A 14,787-nucleotide genomic window follows, 5' to 3' on the forward strand; every position below is an offset into this window, starting at 1 on the left:
AGAGAAGCGCCTCACCTAAGTGAAAATTGAAACCCCATTTGAACAAGTCTTATAGTGCTTTGTCTGGTTTTATCCTCTTTATAGCAGATGTTGTGTTGTATTGTATTGACCTTCTGCAAAACGGTCATAATTTTCAATCAATCAATGAATCAATCAATACCACGTGCCGTCAGTAGAAGGCGCTCGTGCGCGTACGCGCCTTATTAAAAAAAAACGAAAGAAGAAGAACAGGAGGAAGAGGATTCAAGCCGGATTTTCAATCGTAAACATACACCGTCGTACGGGAGAAGCATAGACGATCAGCTGATCATGAGAGAATTATGGTTTATGATGAACGACATGACAGGACGATCTGGAATGAATGAATGAGCTTGAAAAGAATAAGATGATGAGTGGCAGTGAGGATGATGATGAAGATGATGGAAGTCCAACACCGGAGCTGCCGCTTGAGGTGATATTTATTATTATTATTACCCTGTTATTACCGTCCGTAGTAGCTACTACTACCATATATTATTATACAGGATACATGCAGGTCCACATACAAATATAGAAGTGTATATTGCTATGTCACTAAATGTTATGATGAATTGAACAAGGTGGACCCTCTTGTAAACAAGTGTATAGTGCTTTATTGGGTCGTCCACTCATAGTTAACAGGTTTTTATTTGTATTGAGTTGTAGGCCTATGTATGTATTAACAGTTTGCAGAATTACAGTACATTTCAAGTAGGCTACTTATTAGGCCTTGCCGCCTTAGATGTCAGTACAAAATACATATATATATGTATTTGGCCCCTATTTAAACAAATAAATGTAGCCTGGCTGTAGGCCTATATAAATGAATGAATGAACTGTGCCCAATATGCCCATGTGGTCAGCAGCACGTACTGTTGGCTACTTGGGCGTTGGGCTGTGTCAACATCGTCATGCTTCTAGATCTGTATAAATGATCATTTAGAATTATTAATTTATGATTTAACATGGTTTTTTGTCCATTCCAATGCATTGTTATAGGATTAGAAGCGGGAGATTCGTCTATAAGTGCAGCAGTTGAGTAAATTAACGTACTTTCTTACGTTCCACGCTTGCTCTATCATCTAACAGTGGTTTGTGTTTGTGTCTCCTGTGTGTAGATCATTGTTTGCATACTGAGTTTCCTGCGTGCTTCCGACAGAAGGGAAGCCTCGCTGGTCAGCCGGTGGTGGTACTATGCTAGTCTGGATCCCATCTTTCAGGTACTGAGGACGATTCTACAAATGCCTTCTAAATCACCAGCTCAGTGCCCTTGTGGTTAGAGTGTCCACCCTGAGACTGGGAGGTCGGGGTTCGATCCCTGGCCGGGTCATACCAAAGACTGTAAAAATGGGACCCAGTGCCTCCCTGCTTGACACTCAGCATCAAGGGTTGGATTGGGGGTAAGTCCCCCATCTGAAAATAGGTTGTTCCAGGGACCTCTCATGCAGAAGCAAAGATTTGAGTTAAAAACGTTCACTCTGAAAGAATATACATTCAAAAGATTTGTGCCTCATTTTCATGATTAAAAAAAATATCAGACCTACAAGCTCGTAGCGTGGCACTTGTAGATCTGCTATTATTAACAATAGTAGATCTGCTATTATTAGTATAGTTCCAAATGGGGTTCCCGCCCTGAATGGGTTAATTTGTAAATTCTTATCGATTTCAATCGCCTTATTGATCCGATTTCGATGCCCGTGTGTGTGTTTGTTAGAAGAACGTGACGTACAGCTTCCCGGCCTCAGCAGCGTCGTTGGACTTCGTGGCCGGTCTGAGTGGACGGCCTCGCTGCAGTCTGTCCATCAGCCACCTGGACGCGTCCAGCCTGTCCAGGAGCCTGCTGCACCAGGTATCCAAGAGAGAGTATGCACATCATGCATGATTTTCCCATCAGGACACGCCCCCCCTCATCTAGACTGAGGCCCAATCCCAAATGCCTCCCTCAAGCCCTGAGCCCTGGACCCTCATTGACTTTAGTGACGTCAGCTGTAAGGGCTTGAGGGTGAGAGGCTGCAAGGGCTCCACATTGTTGTGAAAGAAATGGGACAGCACTTTGAAGATGAGTCCGCCATTCATGAGTCCATGACACTTTATAAAAAATCTCCATATTCACAGCCAGTGCCTACCTACATGCTTGGCCTATTTATACATGTCTATCATGTCTATTTTAGTATTTAAGCTGATCGTTTTATTATTATTAGTTTCATAAATACACTTTCCTGTGTGATATGGGTTGTAATATTCATATATAATAATATTCATTATACATTTCATTTCCATATTATTTTACTTTGCTCATTAGTCATTTCTCATCATGTTTCCCTTATTATTATTATTGTTATTAAATATATAGCCTATATCCTTCCATTCCGTCTCCTTTTAAGAACAGTGAGAAAGCACTATTGTGTTTGTTGACATTCTAATCGCGATACATAACTAATTTGCATATTTAAATGATTGACGTTTGGAGGATCCCCCTCATTCCCCTGGTAACGCTATGAACTGTGGGTAATTTCTTTGCTAAAGTCAGCCCAAAGTCAGCATCGATGCTGACTTTGGCAAAGGGCACATAAAGGGGCGGGGCTGAGCCCTCACTGACTTACCGATTTCAAATGGGACACCCCTCAAGCCCTCACAGACTTCACGTGAACGCGCAGCTAAGTCAGTGAGGGCTCATTGAGTCAGCAAGGGAGCCATTTGGGATTGGGCCTGAGTGGCAAAACATTGAGCAGCATGGAGTGTTGGAGTTTGGAAGCGCTCATTGGAAATCACTCAACCGTCCTGCCGTACCACCCGTTTCTAAATGTCACATAATGCAGGAGGCAGCAAAATGTTGTGTTACTGAAAACAAGCACTTCCAAACTCTGACACTTAATACAATTATCAAATGCAGGGCATTTCTTGACAGAAAGTAGCTCATAACGTTTCTATGGTGGATTTTCATTAAACAAAAACTTTGCAGATAGAAAGTTTTTCGTTTCAGCTGCAATGTTGGTGAGTTTAACATTGTTTAATGCAACCAGACAGGACTTTTCTGTTTGGATGAATGGGCTGTCAAGGCCAGAAAGTAGTTTTTTGCCACTCAGTGGGCGTGAGGGGTTCCCTCCCAAAAATTAGTTAAACAATGGCGGAGGAAAGAAACAAGGAAAACATGTCGAGTCAGATATGTCTAATATATTCTTGATATAATAAGCAGCAAACAATGTCAATGTATATATAAGGTGTTTGCTTATAGCACTGACACAAGGAAGTAAGAATAGCAGCCATGAAGTTGATTTGAACTGTATTTGCTTAATATGCGCGGTTGCCCTAGGAGACGGGGTCAAAGTCTATAACCTAGTCACATTCATTGTAGCCTAAAGGTGAATGCAACATGACTTTTCAACAATATTGTCTCTATTGTGCTTACTAGTATATTAGTTAGTATAAAGTGTAAGTGTGTATACTCTGTAACTGTAAATATAATGTTATTACGCTCTGTGTGTGTGCGCGTGTGTGTCAATTTTAATTTCGTCGACTAACACTATGACGAAAAATGTCAGTCGACTACCTTTTTTCACTGACGAAAACTAAATATAATCGAACCTATGATGACTAAAACTAAATATGTTGACAATGTCGTCAAACAAAAACTAGACAAACATGTCAGTGAGTGACTAGTGGAGAAGTTGCAGAACTAAATGACTCGTGTTATTTGCACTATGTATGACACATACTAGTACTAGTTATTCTCAAATGTTTTAGTTGCAAGGATCCCTTTAACTAATGGAACCAAAATGGACCCATAAGGGTCCATTTGGTACTCTCAGAGTTCCAGACCTGTCATGGTGGTCATTCAGGGCTAGCTTTAGTGTTTGTAATATGTGACCAAATTTGAGGGACTGCCATTGGATTTTTTTTAATTTTCGTTTTTTCTTGTCATATGAAAGCAGGGAATCATAGCTTCAAATTGACATAGTGGTTGTTCAGTTTGACCCACCAGTGTTGGAGATATGGCTTAAAGAAAACAGCGAGTTGAGAAAACAGGTTGAAAGGTTCACTTCTGTGGTCTCCAACATTACACCTAGCTACATGTTTAAGCATTTATTTCATATTACGATTTCAGCTCTGACACTTTCAGACTTGCTCTAGTATGTGAAGAGTCTGCAAAATTAACTCATTAAAAAAAAAAGAATTATCCTCAGAATTTGCGCGATGTTAGGCTCTCAGTCAAATCTGGGCACATATCATTGTTCACCCATGTCCAAAAAAATGTTTTGACAAAAAATGTCCACCACAAGCCAGCATGGGGATGATCCCTGGTTGTGTGTCCCCTCTAGGTGGCTGTGGTTCTGGGTCCCAGGCTGACCGCCCTCTCCCTCCCTGGCTGTGTGTCCCTCTAGGTGGCGGTGTGTCTGGGTCCCAGGCTGACCGGCCTGTCCCTCCCGGGCAGCAGCCTCACGGAGGCCTCTCTCCTGGCCGTGCTGCCCTGCCTCAGCTCCCTGCGCAGGCTGGACCTCACGGGCCTGGACAGCCTCTTCATGTCCGGAGCCTTCCTGTCCCGAGAGGAGCAGAGGCAGCAGGTATACGCTAAGCACTGTCTGCTACCCTCTACGCTAGTGGCATCGCCACCTCCTCGCTTGTGTTGATTTTGACAGGAAATTTAGATTTTTGTTTGTAGCCGTTGAATAAAATGTTTCAAGTTTACACTTACAAATAAATTCCACAATAATCAACACTTTATTTAGAACACACCCAAATCAAATCATATTACGGCGTACATGTTCAATCAAGTATTCCATCAAAGCAAACGGCATAAACAATATTCGTTTGCCTCTTCTACAAAAATAAAAAGTTACAAGTACAAGTTACAGTTCTCTTGTATCATACCGTACTTGTATTCTTTCCCATCACGGAGTAACCTCGCATCAGACTATCCAGCATATAGCTATCCACCTCGGAGGCCAATCAGAGGCAGGCGGGGCGTTGCCATGTCTATGCTCGGACGCAAAATAGATTCATGCCACAGTAACCTGCCTACCAGTGACATCATCAACTGCGTTTCCAAGCAAATAGGAACTACAGTCTCTCTTTCTGGAAAGTTAGCATGCTGAAAACGGGCCTCCAGATTCCTAAGGCCACCCCTGGGTACACACAAACACACATTTGGGAATGTCTGTGTGTGTGTATGTCAGAAACACCGCCATATCTCCTCACCGCCTGCACCAATCGCTCCCACTTTTCACACAGGCATTGACCATAATAATATGGAGGTCTTAACGAAGCCCTTTTTTCGATTTGACACATTAATGATAAATAATGAATTTATTAGTGAATTTAAAAAGCGAAAACACACCCAGGGGGGTACTGGGGGGGGTACCGCGCCTGTCTCACAACGGGTAAGGGCTAGTAATATATAATATAATAAATATACTCCACCTGGTTGTGTGTATATAGGTGCGCTCGGCTCTGTGCAACCTGGAGGAGCTGAACCTCAGCGACCTCCGCTACCTCTCCGACCTGACCTTCAACCGCCTGACGGGCTGCACGCCGCGCCTGCGCCGCCTCTCGCTGGCCGGCTGCCACGTGGCGTTCGAGTTCGACCCGTATCGAGGCCGCCCGGCAGGGGGCGTCGACGACCTGGACTCGTCGGCGCTGCTGTCGCTCAGGAACCTGCGCGGCTTGCTGGCGCAGCAGAGGAGCACCGTGGTGGGCCTGGACCTGAGCAGGACCTCCATCACCCCCGAGTCCCTGCGCACCGTGGCTCAGGTGAGTCCCCCCGCCCTGCCTGACCGCTACAATAGAGAGTATGAACATGCATGATTTTCCCATCAGGACACGCCCCCCCCCCCCCCCCCCCCCCCCCATATCTAGACTGAGTGGCAAAACATTGAGCAGCATGGAGTGTTGGGAGTTCGGAAGCGCTCGTTGGAAATCACTCAACCATCCTGTGTAGCACCTGTTTCTAAATGTCACATAATGCAGAAGGCAGCAAAATGTTAGTGTTATTGAAAACAAGCACTTCCAAACTCTGACAAAATAATCAAATGCAGGGCATTTCTTGACAGAAAGTAGCTCATAACGGTGGATGGTGGATTTTTATGAAACAAAAACTATAAAATTCTACAAATGTCTTCTAAATCATGACAGTTTTCTGAAATGTTTCTGTATCAGTGGTGCTCAATATTTCATGTCAACGACCCCTAGAATTATATGTATTTGGCCGCCGACCCCCATCTGAAATGATGTTATTCCAGGGACCCCCCCCCCCCCCCCCCCCCCAGAAGCAAAGATTTTAGTTAAAAACGCTCGCTCTGAAAGAATACATATTCAAAGATTTTCACTACATTTTCACGATTTTTCAAAAATAGCAGACCTACAAGCTCGTAGTGCGGCACTCGGTGCCGTGCTATGAGCTTGTAGATCTGCTATTTTTCAACCGCTAAAGCATATCATAATGCTTAAAACACCAAAAGGGGTTCCCGCCCAGAATGGATTAATAATAGAGAAAAAAGAATAAATAAATACTGAAACCAGATATAATCATGTACAGTACTAAGTTCATGCATGTACTATCTGTAATGTGTACTGTATACTCTTAATTTCCATTTTCCAGCCATTTAATAATAATAATAATAATTTTGCGACCCCCTGAGGGGCCGCGACCCCCAGGTTGAGAACCCCTGCTATAGACCAGTGATTTTCAACCTTTTTCATATCAAGGCCCATTATTTATTCAGAATTTAAGTCACAGACCACCATTTAGCCTCACAGACACAAAACTAAAGAATATTAGACTAGACTAACACTAAAACATTCCGGGTGACTAAAATGTGACTAAAACTAGATGAAAACTATTCAAGAGACTATGACTAAAACAAAAACAACATTGTTGTACATGTACTGTATCTCTCCTTCTCTCTCAGGTGTATATGTACAGTATCTCTCCTTCTCTCTCAGGTGTATATGTACAGTATCTCTCCTTCTCTCTCAGGTGTATATGTACAGTATCTCTCCTTCTCTCTCAGGTGTATATGTACAGTATCTCTCCTTCTCTCTCAGGTGTACTGTACATGTACTGTATCTCTCCTTCTCTCTCAGGTGCAGGGCCTGGTCCTGGAGGAGCTGTGTCTGCGGGGCTGTAAGGAGTTGACGGACTACTCCGTGGAGGTTCTGGTGAAACACCAGCCGGGCCTGCAGAGGCTGGACCTCAGCGGCTGTACGGAGCTGACCAGCAGAGCCCTGCTGGCCGTGGCGCGCACGCTGAAGAGACTCAGACACCTCGACATGGCCCGAGACTGGAGGCTCACCGAAAAAGGTCCCATCGTTTTCCTTAGATTTTGAGGACGATTCTACAAATGTCTTCTAAATCCTGACAGTTTTCTGAAAAACCCTATGTTTCTATGTTGGTCGTTCTCAAACATTTTCATGTCAAGGACCCCCAAAAATATATGAAATTGGCCGCCGACCACCATCTGAAAATAGTTTTATACTTTTTCTGATTTGTATGTCTATGGAAATAACATTCCGTCTTCAGTTCACATTCCATTATTGGTTGCAATGATAAACTTAAATACACATGTTACTCTTCTTCAAAGGCATATTTACTTTTCTTTTCAAATGATCTGAGCAAACGTAAATCATTCACACGATCAGATCACCACAAAACAAACATTTCTTTCGTTTGTTTTGTTTTCTCAGTTCCCAGTTTGCATAGCTGGGTTTTGAGTGGTGTGGTTTTCAGTCAAACAAGAAAAGCCTGGTCACAACGTAAGGCAGAGCAGCTATCGGCGGATGTATCGTCCGGAACATCCGTCAGATGTATTTACCCCGGATACGATATTTTCCCGAACAATCACAAACTGATTTGTAAAGCATCAACGTCATTTCCTTGGGCGATACTTCAGCTAACATCCCGCAACTTCCGCCCAAACAAATGATAGTCTTTACGGCGTAGGTCTTGCCCAGGGTGCACTCTAGGAGGGTAACATGTCTGCTGTTTAGCCTCATCTGACTGTAGCTGACATTTCCCAGGTGTAGGTGTTACAGCCACGCAAACTTGCTGAACCTGCTATGGTGGTAGGAGTGGAGAATTTCTCTCAGACCTATTCCTCCATCTCGGCACCTCAAAATCATCATCATCATAATCATCATTAATAACGGGCATTTCAGTCAGTCTGTTGCTCTACAATGGGTGGGGTCACACCCCTCAATTTGAGCGTTGCACATGACCTTTAACCATACATTTCTGGTCGTTCACGTGCACTGTGTTCAATTAATACAGTCTGTTGTACATTTAAATGTTGCACTTTGTACCATATTTGTAGGGATGTATCAATCACTTCGAATGCTATCAGCCCATAATCAGTATACAGAGTATGTTACTCCCTCAGGACCATGCAATGGAGCCAGTAGTCTCTACTGGAGCCTACTGGCCTACTTATGATAACGGATAAGTAATCTACTGGTTGATATGGGTTGTTATAACACTGGGATCCGCTACCTTCCCAGGCATGGCTGAGCTGGCGTGCGTGTCGTCCCTGAAGAGCCTGGACGTGTCCGAGTGTCTCCACGTCAGCGGCACGGAGCTGCTCAAAGGCCTGTCGCTGCAGCCCCTCACAGGCAGAGCACAGCTCACCAGCATCAGCTTCAAGAGCTGCACCTATATCAGGGTCGGTCTGTCTGTCTGTCTGTCTGTCTGTCTGTACTCATATTATGAGTAAAAGCTTTAAAAAAATAATTAAACAAACATTTGTAACATTTAAAAAAGAAATTATACCCATTCCATGAAAAATATACAAACAAAGGCAAAAGAAAAAAGGAAAAAAAAACATTTAAGAAATAGCTGATCTACAAGCTCACAATGTGTCATATCACGGTGCGTTGTGAGCTTGTAGATCTGCTATTTTATAGTTTGATCCCAGGGAAGGATCAAATTTCACCACCTTCAATCTACAAGCTCACACAATGCGTCTCATCGGCCTCTCTCTCTCTCTCTCTCTCGCTCTCTCTCTCTCTCTGTCTGTCTCCAGGATGCATTGGTGTTGTCTCTCGCCCAGCTTCTCGGCGGCTCTCTTCGCGAGCTGGACCTGAGCTCGTGCATCTATCTGACCGACCTGTCCGTGCAGGCCATCGCCACCTACCTGCGAGGCCTGGTGGTGCTGCGCCTCGGCCGCTGCGCGGAGATCACGGACTGGGGTCTGCTGGGCATGACGGAGCCTGCTGCGAGCTGCCAACCCCCCCAGCACACGGTGAGGACAACAGTCCACTTCCTTAACCCAGGGGTTCTGGGTTCTCAACGGTTTTGGCCGGGGACTCCCGGAAATGCTTTGGCCGTGTCTCGCGACCCCCGCCCGGCCCGCGAAAATGTGGTGCAAATCTTTTAATATACTGTATATGTTTTAATATAACGTTTTTAATTCAAATCTTTGCTTTAGGGGGGTCCCTGGAACAACATATTTTCAGATGGGGGAGGGCGGCCAATTATTCAGAAAACTGTCAGGATTTAGAAGACATTTGTAGAATCGGCCTCAGTCGTATAGTGACTACATCTGTCATTAAAAAAATATATGTTTTTTCAGCGATTTTCTTAGTTTTAAGGGTAACTGTTATGTATAATTGCAATATTACACTCGAGGGGGTGGTTTAACGTCATTAATGCACAAGTAATATTGTAATATTGCTTCAGTTTCACGCGGACCTTTGAGAACATGGGTTTCTTCTATATAACTCTACTGTGTGGTGAACTGGTGTCTCTAGTCTGTAGAGGAGGATAAAGGCCCCAGTTCTTCTATATAACTCCACTGTGTGGTGAACTGGTGTCTCTAGTCTGTGCAGGAGGATATCGTCTATATAACTCCACTGTGTGGTGGACTGGTGTCTCTATACTCTGTGCAGGAGGATATCGTCTATATAACTCCACTGTGTGGTGGACTGGTGTCTCTATAGTCTGTGTAGGAGGATATCGTCTATATAACTCCACTGTGTGGTGAACTGGTGTCTCTATAGTCTGTGTAGGAGGATAAAGGCCCCAGTTCGTCTATATAACTCCACTGTGTGGTGGACTGGTGTCTCTATAGTCTGTGTAGGAGGATAAAGGCCCCAGTTCGTCTATATAACTCCACTGTGTGGTGGACTGGTGTCTCTATAGTCTGTGTAGGGGGATAAAGGCCCCAGTTTTTCTATATAACTCCACTGTGTGGTGGACTGGTGTCTCTAGTCTGTGCAGGAGGATAAAGGCCCCAGCTTCACGCGGACCTTTGGGAACATGGGTTTCTTCCGGCCGCCCAGCCTTCCGTTCCAGGACCGTCCCAGGCCGGTGACGCAGCAGGACCTGGGCCTGTTCAGGCAGCAGGAGCAGGTGGGCCTCCTTAATGCTAATTCATTCATGGATTCACTTCGTAATATAATTAGTAATTAACCCATTTTAGACCTGAAGTCGATTCTACAAATGCCTTCTAAATCCTGACAGTATTCTGAAAAACCCTATGTTTCTATGTCAGCGGTTCTCAAACATTTTCATGTCAAGGACCCCCGAAATGATATGTATTTGGCCACCGCCCCCCATCTGGAAATATGCAACGATTTGAGTGAAAATATTCGCGAAAGATTTCACGATAAAAAAAAAATAGCAGACCTACAGGTTCATAGCGCGGCACTCGGCGCGGCACTCGGTGCCGCGCTATGAGCTTGTAGATATGCTATTTTTCAATAGCTAAAGTATAACATAATGCTTTGAAACACCAAACCAAAATGGGTTAATAGGTGATATGATAAATGTATGATTAGAATCCTGTCATGTTGCTTCACGGCAGGCCTCCGTGCTGGCTCTGTCCAGGCTGCAGGAACTGGACCTGTCTGCCTGCTCCAAACTCACTGACAGCTCCATCAGACAGGTGAGGTGGGAACTATATGCACAAAAACTAATTCCACCCACCTTTTTACTTGTAAAACTGTGATGTGGCAATAAAGATGTTGGTAGGGCATGGCTGAGGGTAGGTGTTGCTGCCCCCTCCCTCTGGAACGTACTGCTCAACCGTATTAAAGGTCTAGTTAAGATATGTCTCCCCAACCCATGTTTAACTTTTTATCGTTTTTAATCTAGCACTTATGTCTTTATTGTACAAATCTTTATAGTTTTTCTCCCCCCCCCCCTTATTATTAAAGTTTGTTCCTTCCTGTCTTTATGTGAAGCGACTTTGGGTACTTAGGAAATCACTATACAAATCTGAGCTATTATTATTACTATTAACACAATCAGATAAGATATGTTAGCTTTTACTCTGAAAGCCGGGGGCTTCCGTTCCGTACAAAAACTGGGAGGCATAATGTATGTTGCTTGCTTACTTCGCTATCATTACGATAAAGTCTCTCTAGAAGCGTTAATATTCCGGGCGAGAGGCATGTTGAAGTCAGAAATGAAGACAGAAGTAGAGCCATCTGGTCAAAACCACGGAGAGCTCCCTGGATTACACGTGGCGAGCCTTTCTTTCTGATCGCTAAACAGAAGTGAACGAGAGCGCGCATGCGCATATTTATTTTCCTGTTTGATATCAATGAAAAGGCGCTATAATATATATATATATAGCTATGCTATATACTATACAAGGACGTGTACACAATCAGTCGGTTGGATTAGTTATGACGTTTCCACACGTGGTACGGTCTGAATGTGTTAAGCATATAGTTTCTGTGAGTTTTATTAATGTACAATTCTGAACTATAACCTTGGCTCCCCCTTACGTGCCATGCAGGTGCTGCGTTTCCCAGAGCTCCAGCGTGTGTCTCTGTCCCTGCTGCCTGAGATCAGTGACGCGGGCCTGGAGTCTGTAGCGGCTCACTGTCCGTGTCTCACCAGCCTGTCGCTCAGCCACTGCTCTGGGATCAGCGACCACGGGGTAATCCGGGCTGCTCCACTCCTGTACCGACTGCAGCACCTCAACCTGGCCGGTTGTAATGTCACCGATAGGTGAGTTACGCACCCACGCACGGATGTACACACGCAGCCACGCACGGATGCACGCACGGATGCACACACGCAGCCACGCACGCACCTACGGACGGAAGCACAAACGCAGCCACGTATACGCACGTGCACACACACACATTTTGCACATAGACTAAATGAATCACACCCGTGTGAATCGAGGGGCGCTCTTATCATCATACATCGTCATACATCGTCTCATTCACATCGTATAGAAACAGTACAAGCCCTACTTTATCAATCAATTATAAAAATGAATGGGACCTATAAAGTATTTATCACAATGTTTACGAAGGTAATACAAATCAATTTTAATTGTATTGTCAGTTGACTTCCTCATTGGCAAAAGAAAGAAGAAAAAAAACCTTGCCACCTGGTTTTGTACAAATCAACCAATCAATGCTCACCCTCAGGTCCCTGTCTGCTCTGATGCAACACTGCAAGCGGCTGAAAACGCTGGACGTGTCCACGTGCAAAGACGTCTCCATGACCACGGTGGACCTCCTCCAATCGCAGCTGCCCTTCCTGGAGAACGTCCACTGCCGGTTCGTGGGCGGGGCCGACCCCACCTTCGCACTGATCTGATTGGACGGGAATGGACACTGTGTTTTTCCGTTTGTGTAAAACTTTGTTAAAAGCAGGAGACCCCGTTTGCACCATTTACAACACATCGTACTGAAGTACACGGTATTGTAGTACTACACAGTGCTGTGGAAGTACTTGATGCTGTAGAAGTATGTAGTATTGCCCCCACCCCCCTGGAGCTTCGCACACCTGCACAATGTGGACAGTTTTTTTCCCTGACACCGACCCTTCTATAATGCAAGATCGCCAATGTCTACCTCCCTTACTTAGAAAGCACCACGATATTAAACCGCAATATATGTGCAAGTTAAACTGGTTATATCACTGTGTGATAATAACAAAATTCGGTCTGTGACTGCAGGGGTGACAGACATACAGTCTGACATACAATAGGCTACACGTGTGCACAGTTAATAAACAATGTCCTAATATATCCAGAGTTCTTAAGTTAACATATTTGGATTTTAACAGAAAGACAACGCCATGAATCAGTGAGTGACAGACTCAACACATAGACTAGTAGCATGCAAGGCAAGGCAGCGATGCATGCATGCAAACAACATGTTTCTCCAGCTGAGATTTAGAATGAAGCTTCAGTACCCTGCTTTTCAGAATAAAATAGAACAGCGCACATCCTCCGATCTTGGTGCTGAGCCAAACTGTTAAACTAACAGAAATCATAAAGAAAATAAAAGGCTTGCAACGTTTCGACCGGTATTGGTCTTCTTCAAGTACAAAAGTGAGTTAAAATGGTAAATGGTGCATTTATATAGCGCCTTTATCCAAGCGCTTTACATAGAATGTGCATTACATTCACCCATTCACAAACGCATTCATACACCGATTGCGGCGGAAGCCATGCAAGGCACCAACCAGCACATCAGGAGCAATTTGGGGTTCAGTGTCTTGCCCAAGGACACTTCGAGGAGCCGGGATTCGAACCGCCGACCCATGGATCATTGGATGACCTGCTCTACCTCTTGAGCCACAGTCGCCCACAGTCGTGAGTTGCGAGCCTTTGCTTTTCTCAACCTTTTCAGGCCGCGACCTCCCAAAAGAATCATATTTGAACCGGGGACCCCCCCCCCACCCTGACAAGCACATGGAATTGCAGGAGTTGAGGCGTCATTACATTTTGTCTACAAGCTTGTAGATCGGCTATTTTCACATTTTTTTGCCAATGTTTGACCAAATTTTTATAGTACATTATAGTGTGTTGATTTACTTTTGATGCTGTAATGGTCTTTTTCTTTTATTTCGAGGTATTTAAAAAGGTCTTAAAGGTCACTTTAACTGTCATCTAGGGATCCCCCAGAAATACGTTTGAGAAGCAAACATACACACTGGGTTTAAAGCGATTAAACACATATAACGATTTCAGCTGAAACAGCCTGTAGGAGTTTAACAGCATCACTGTTTCTTAAATAATTAGCAGCACAATACTAATATACTATATATTATATAATACTATATAATATCATTCTAAACCTACACTATATAGTCTTGCTGTTCTACACATATGAAATATCTGAGACCATTATGGTTTTATGGAAGATGCTTATTCTGAACATCAATTTAAGTATTATAGAACATGTATTCTATTGCTAGTTTGACCTAATATTCCTCAATCGTATAAAAATGACTGAAATCAGTCGAGATAACAGAACTTTAGTCCATGTATAATTGTATATAGAGTAGAAAGCTATTTCGAGAGGGACCACCATGTCAACATTTACTGTACTGTTTAAATATGTTTGTTTTAAATTATGTTGGATGGAGAGGAAAAAAATCTACATTATCAGGGATGTGTATAATAAAGACTGAATAAATCAGAACAGCAAAGAAAATCACATTTGTTTTATTACTGTATTTCTTGGAAATATTGCAGTGGCACTGGCTTTGATTGATTGAAATATTTATTAAATGTTTGCAGAATTACAGTACATTCTACAGACAAGTACAGACAAGTTTGAGTATAATACATTTTAATTAAAATGCTGCTCTAAGTTTAAATTGTAATCTTTACTGAATTGCCAGACTGTTGACAGACGGTCCCTCGGCCTGTTTGAGTTGGTAAGGGAGCACAAGAGTCATCCGTTCTGATAACGAAAACACCGACCTGCCGGCCTATATAATATAGACACGACGCTCGGACGGTCTACATTTCTGGAGCGGTAGGTAACCCATTATTATACAATAATATCCGGACGCAACTAAAT

The 14,787-nt window shown here is 43.7% G+C and overlaps 1 protein-coding gene across 1 annotated transcript; it reads left to right on the plus strand.

The window, feature by feature from the left end:
* Positions 1–295: 295 nt before the first annotated feature.
* On the plus strand, positions 296–14,363 carry fbxl9 (F-box and leucine rich repeat protein). Its single transcript, XM_080761329.1, has 12 exons — positions 296–451; positions 1,137–1,238; positions 1,733–1,867; positions 4,401–4,580; positions 5,455–5,766; positions 7,099–7,315; positions 8,509–8,669; positions 9,030–9,248; positions 10,217–10,357; positions 10,812–10,892; positions 11,751–11,965; positions 12,397–14,363. Exons 1-12 carry the CDS (start codon positions 362–364, stop codon positions 12,566–12,568), a joined length of 2,025 nt encoding a protein of 674 aa, XP_080617455.1. The 5' UTR covers positions 296–361; the 3' UTR covers positions 12,569–14,363.
* The last annotated feature ends 424 nt before the right edge of the window (positions 14,364–14,787 follow it).

Source organism: Protomyctophum bolini (genome assembly GCF_963924005.1).
Source record: "Protomyctophum bolini genome assembly, chromosome: 4".
NCBI classification, from domain to species: Eukaryota; Metazoa; Chordata; class Actinopteri; order Myctophiformes; family Myctophidae; genus Protomyctophum; species Protomyctophum bolini.

What these genes read in the sequence shown, in the direction of transcription:
- fbxl9 (XM_080761329.1), top strand. Translation starts at nt 362, where the DNA reads ATGAATGAGCTTGAAAAGAATAAGATGATGAGTGGCAGTGAGGATGAT. An exon ending in GAGAGGAGCAGAGGCAGCAG is followed by an intron (nt 4,581 to 5,454) that starts GTATACGCTAAG and finishes GTGTGTATATAG; the next exon opens with GTGCGCTCGGCTCTGTGCAA. An exon ending in GCCAACCCCCCCAGCACACG is followed by an intron (nt 9,249 to 10,216) that starts GTGAGGACAACA and finishes TGGTGTCTCTAG; the next exon opens with TCTGTGCAGGAGGATAAAGG.